This window comes from Anneissia japonica, unplaced genomic scaffold, assembly GCF_011630105.1.
Source record: "Anneissia japonica isolate Jap-2015-1 unplaced genomic scaffold, ASM1163010v1 scaffold287840_len1291095_cov163, whole genome shotgun sequence".
In the NCBI taxonomy this organism is placed as follows: Eukaryota; Metazoa; Echinodermata; class Crinoidea; order Comatulida; family Comatulidae; genus Anneissia; species Anneissia japonica.
Window position 1 is genome coordinate 1,041,388 of NW_022728493.1, and position 5,907 is coordinate 1,047,294.

Consider the following 5,907-nt stretch of genomic DNA (forward strand, 5'->3'; position numbering starts at 1 on the left):
ATTTTTGTGTTTTTAATTCTAATTTCGTCGGAATTGATGAAAACTCCCTAAAATGTGCAATTTATAGAGGAAATTCCCCTTGTCCCCCTGTGTTTTTAATTCTAATTTCGTTGGAATTGATCAAAACTCCCTAAAATTTTTAGAGGAAATTGGGCCATGTTAACAAGAAATGCGCGCAAAATTTGAGGTTTTTAGGCACTTTCAGGGGATAAAGGGCATTTATAAAGGGGTGGGGAAGATTTTTCAAAGATAGATATTTTCCCCTTGTCTTCCAGTGGTTACGCCATTGGGCAGCATAGATCAAAGGAGTTATGACAGTTTTTGAAGTGGAGAAGAGGTTGCAAGGTGTTGTGTGTCTGGTCATTATGATATCTTCCTTTTTATTCTTGTCTTTATTTTTCTCTTCTCTTTTTCTTTCCTTTTCTTTTCCTCTTCTTTCTCTTTCCCTCCCTCTCCCCTCTTTCTTTTCTCTTATTACCCAGCCCGGTACGACGGCTTGGTCAGCCCAGTAAAAACCGGAGGGGCAGTTTTCCCCCTGCCCCCACCCCCTGCGCCTGTTACGACACTGGCTAACACGCCAATCATCCCCCCCCAATGAAAAATATTTTTCTACGCCACTGCAAATAGGCCTATGATTTTTTTTCATATGTACTGTATATTCATGAAGTGATACATTTTAATTAATTTATGCTATCAAATTAAATATTACAATGTTTAACATTGATTAATATTTCATCAGAGTTTAAACTTCCATTTTGTTGTGAAATATACAGTATACATATATGGTGGCAACAGCCCAACAACAGATATTAGCTGGTACTATTTTATTTATTTAGTGTAGCTAGGTTATACCAGCATTAAATTTCTTTAAATAATATTCCAATAATACGACATGACCGTAAATGATAAGCAACATTATTTTGGTAAATTACATACTGGCCTGGAGACAATAGCAAACTGAATCACTTTCAGGGGATATATCCTAATTAACATGTAAATTTATAATAATAGTAATAATAATAATAATAATAGATGGATTTATATAGCACAAATAAACGAGGACTTCAAAATTACTAATTACAATACATAAAACTGGTGCCTATAAATTGAAAAACTGTAGGTTAAAAGGAAAAAAAAAAACGAAATTATATAAATCTAACTTGAGATTTACTAGAGATGGTCAATGAACTACATTTCAGTTGACCATGCATAGTTTTTTTAACAAATTTCTCTCCAGAAAATATCTAGTTAAAATTGTCATGGATTTTTGTGTCTATTACCCCCTTGGGGCATAGACACTATCATCGTCTGGCAGTTAACACTGTCAGAGCGAGTAAATTAGGTGAAGGTGCATGATGGTTACTATTGCCACGAGGATAAAATATTAAGTTATAGTCTCTAGTAGGAGAAAATTGAATATTAAATTTTTCATAGCATTAGTTTCCTAATGAATGTAAAAAAAATCTCCTCAAATTTCACGGACAGGACAATTATGAATTTTGATGTGTAAGTATGAAATTAATAATATCAAATTTCAACCAAACACATGATTTTGTAATAGAAGAAATACAAGGTAACTGTGTCTGCACCAAAATTTTGTTATCAGATTTACTGTTTAAGAAATATTTAGCATTTTTTAATGTCCCATCTGTGATGCAAAATATACATTTTTAATATTTAATATCAAATAACTCAAACAATATCCATCAAAAAAATGAAAAAAGTTTTTTTATCTAACTTTGATATATCTTCTTTAGCTAATTAGCTAAAATTTATATTAATAATTAAAAATGAAAATTGAACCCTCACGGACCAAATACTGTGGAATGCCCCTGCAACGGATCGTTTTCAATAAGGATCAGCTCAGACTGCCTCCAAAAATCAGTAGTACTTACTGGGAACGAAGATGGATTCACCAGCCGATGGTTGTACGGCCTTCGTACGATGGATGCAGTGATTGCCCGGCTTTAATCTTAAAAATTAAAAGTGCTGCCTGTCTCTTACTGTTTATGTATGAACATGGACAAATTCTTGTTTTCCATATTCATACTTCGCAGCTAGAACCAGATAAAATATTTGCTTATAATGTTCATGTAGTTCAAACTTACACGGCTACCTCACTATATTCCATGATATATTAGAGAAGAATATCAATTTAAATAAGTTCAATACTGACAGATTAATTCAAACATTAACTATACAAAATATTTAAGCCTTAGTGTAGTGATTATTTAAACTCGGCGAGTGTCTACCTGAGCCCAGTCAACATGGAACACAATACATGCCAAAAATAACATACTTATTGAGTGCATCTGACTAAAGGTTAACTAATTAATAAATTAATTAGACAGAGTATCTAATAACATGTAATATAGCTAGAAGAAAGCTGATCTGCTTTCTTCACACTCTAGTGAAGTTTGTTTTGTATTGAAGTCTCAGAACAATTATAATGTGATTAGATGCCAATATATAGAGCAGTTTAGCTCAGTTGGTCAAATTGGTGGTAGCCAATGTGTGTGCACTGTACCGTGAAGATCTCTAGGTCCCCCAGTGCTATTCCCATCCCCACTCTCCTTAGTGTGTTTCAGATGGAGGGATGAAATGCACGTATGTCGTATGTACGTATAGCGCACCATCGTTCGGATGAGCATTTAGGCCGTTGGTCATGTATGCAATGCCTGTGTGCACGTTAAAGGACACAGTACACTATTTGAAAAAAATTATGAGATTGTCTCCCGGTGTCCAATCACCTCAAGAAGGAAATAAATCTTCCTCAGACTTTCTTGGGTTAACCTAGTTGTACACTGAATAAATCCATCCATCAGTAATTTGCTTAAAGTTGAAGAGACTGCAGTTCTCAGATAAATATTATACAGAGTACATCTAGTATTTTGAGCAAATAAAATATATAAACCTGGGTTACTATGTATACTGAATGCCTAGTACAAAATATCAATTAAAATCAGACATGACAGTGGTGATGAATCATGTAGTTCTTTCCTTTTCCATTTAGACTAATTAGAAAAATAGGCTCCAAGTGAGAGCGTGTGTATACTGCTCGACAGTTTTTTGGCTACTTTTAACTCGCAACCCATCATCCACTCTGTGTTGGCAATTCACAAAAATAACTGTACAAATAACAGATTATTGACTTTTTAGTTCTATCTGGGACAGGTCTGGCATGGCATCATATTTCGTAGGCTTATTTTTATCTTTAGCTTATGATGTTTCCCATCATTCCTCCAAACGGATTTACTCTTACAAATTACAGGAGAGATGATAGCAAAGTGTCTACTTGCCTGAAAGCAGGCAGTAGACACAACAAGCCAAAACGGTGTTGGATAGGGAACTTACAATGGATTATCGTATGAATAATAACAATAATGCGTGCAACATCGTCAACAGATGACGTCATGACCAACGTATAGCACACCTAGCTGTCAGTTGATAAAGATCCCTGATACGGATCGAAACGTTCTGCGTAAGTAAAACATTTCAATCAATTCAGTTGACAAACGAAAATTTGTCATCTGAACAATAATTTATTCATTTATATTGCGCAAATCCCATTTAAATATGTTCAAATGTGCATTACAATAAAACAAGTTAACAATATAAAAAAGAGAAAGTTAAAATTCTGGGAAGCTAAAATTCAACAGCATATTAAAAGTCAATCAAATTGCATCACAATAAAAATTCAAATTGGCTAGAAACATAATGTGCAAGTTAAAATTCACTTTAATCAAATCTACAAGAAGATATTTAAAGTATACGAATTAAAAACAAATTATTAAAAGAAGAGTTTTTAAAAGATTTTTAAAAACATCAACACTTCTTGCTTTCCTGATTTCCATTGGTGAGCATTATATAGTTTAGGGGCAGCATATTCCAAAGCATTAGTGTGACAAGCTCAAGATTATGTCTTCCTAAACACTATAAAGATTATAATATAGAAGCGGTTGGCACATTGATTGTGGCTTGGAATCCCAAACTTGAGGTCGGGGGTTCAAAACTCTCGTTGTGCAAATCGCTTGTGCCCTTGGGCAAGGAACTTTATCTACCACGGAACCTACAAGTGGGTAACTGGTAGGTTCAAACACAACTGCGCTGATTACTAGCTGCAATATTATGGAATTCTCCCCAGGGAGCTGAGTATGTGTTCCATACGTGTTTGATCCAATGACCGGGGTAGTAATGTGAAGCGCTTAGAGGCTTTATGCATGAAGTGCTATATAAGACCGACATATTATTATTACTATATATGCCATCTGTATGATAAATACTGGTATTAATTACGCAATGCACAAGTTCACACCACTTTACCATTTTATGCTAGCGTTACTTGTGTCTGAACACAGCCTTATATAGTTTTAACCTACCTTCCTGACATGCCCCTTCAGAAACTTTTGTGATGATCTTGCGTTCCACACAAGCGGTCCTTTTTAACATGCACTCGCTGTAATATGAGATACCATCACTTCCACAAACCGGTGAAAATATAGGAGGACACGAATCAGGACAAACACAAATTGCTTCTTTCTTTATATTCAAGTGACAAATTGCGCCGAACCCACACAAAACACGCAGACATGGTCCTGAAAAAAAATCCCAAGATAATAAGATCTATAGTCATTCCAGTGACAGTCAGATAACAACAACAACAATTTGTCTCTTATGTGTAAATTTCTGGCTTGATAATATAATATAATTTTCTTCAGTTTATTATAATTTATATATTTATTTTTTTACATATTTTACATTGAAATACAATTGCAAGGGTCTGCTAATACGGTAAATAAATAGACAGAAATAACTATATAACAATATCAGGTAGTAAACTATCCTCAGGTAAACACCATACTGATATTTCTCAGTCAAGGTTTCAGGGCTTGAACATTGGTATTGTGGTTGTATGGCTTTCTACAATACACTTTACTTAACCAATTATCATATACTGTAACATTATAATTATAATCAATTTTCTCATTAAAAAAAAATTGTTGTTGGATAAGTCTAGTTTGAAGATATAGACATTGACAATTTTTAAGATCTCTTTAATACTAACAAGGTCAGTTATTTTACAAAAATCTTTTCAAAAATAGATGTCTTTATTATTCTTTAACAACTCAAATTGAAACAAAACCAATAGGTTTTGTATTGGGATATTAGTGTTTGTTTTCTTATTGCGATTCACTGTATCGCCTGAAGCGGTCGCATTCACTTCTTTTGATGATAATACAGTGAAGTGTTTCTCGTCGACTGCAAGTATACAAAAGCCGTAAGTACAACTGCTTCTTTACTTCAAAGGAACCTTACGGACGTCCCTATGTTCCTCGCACGCTTCATCACCCGCATAGACTTCAGGCGTTGTTCCCTGAGTTGCTGCCATTTAACAACTATTCAGAAACTCTCTCACTTAAAAAGTTGTTCTCACCATTGAAATGTTTGCCCGGTATGAAACTCTAAACTATATTTATTGACAAAAAAAATAAGTTTTGCGGTCAACTTATTCTCAAGATCTAACATGACTTCAGGTACTTGAGTGATGACTCTGTGTGACAGCAGATCTTATAAAATAAGCGTCAAATTGAAGGCACCTTGCCAAAAGTACACAGCGCTAAATAACCTTTATTGATCAATATTTTTCCTTCAGGTTTCTAAATTTGTAGACATTAAAGATGTCCTCAGTCATGAGGTAAAAAATTTCCTGTCAATTTTTGGACAGTAAAATAATATATTTCTTTTTTTTTCTTAGATCATTAAATTGGCTGGTAATAAATTTAAGGATATTTTTAAGAAGATGTCTGTAGATCGTTGAAATCTACTTTTTTGTATTTATTTCTCATTGGAAACTAATAATTTATTTGATCTTTTTAAATCAGCTATTCAACTTCTTTTTTGTATTTT

General features: G+C 33.8%; 1 protein-coding gene across 1 annotated transcript in view; it reads right to left on the reverse strand.

Annotated features, from left to right (window-relative positions):
• LOC117114159 (agrin-like) overlaps nucleotides 1–5,907 on the reverse strand; it is a 77,715-nt gene that overhangs the window by 61,096 nt on the left and 10,712 nt on the right. Inside the window, exon 3 of the mRNA XM_033257728.1 lies at nucleotides 4,380–4,595. Within this exon, the coding sequence (XP_033113619.1) occupies nucleotides 4,380–4,595 (216 nt within the window). The remainder of the gene's footprint in view (nucleotides 1–4,379; nucleotides 4,596–5,907) is intronic.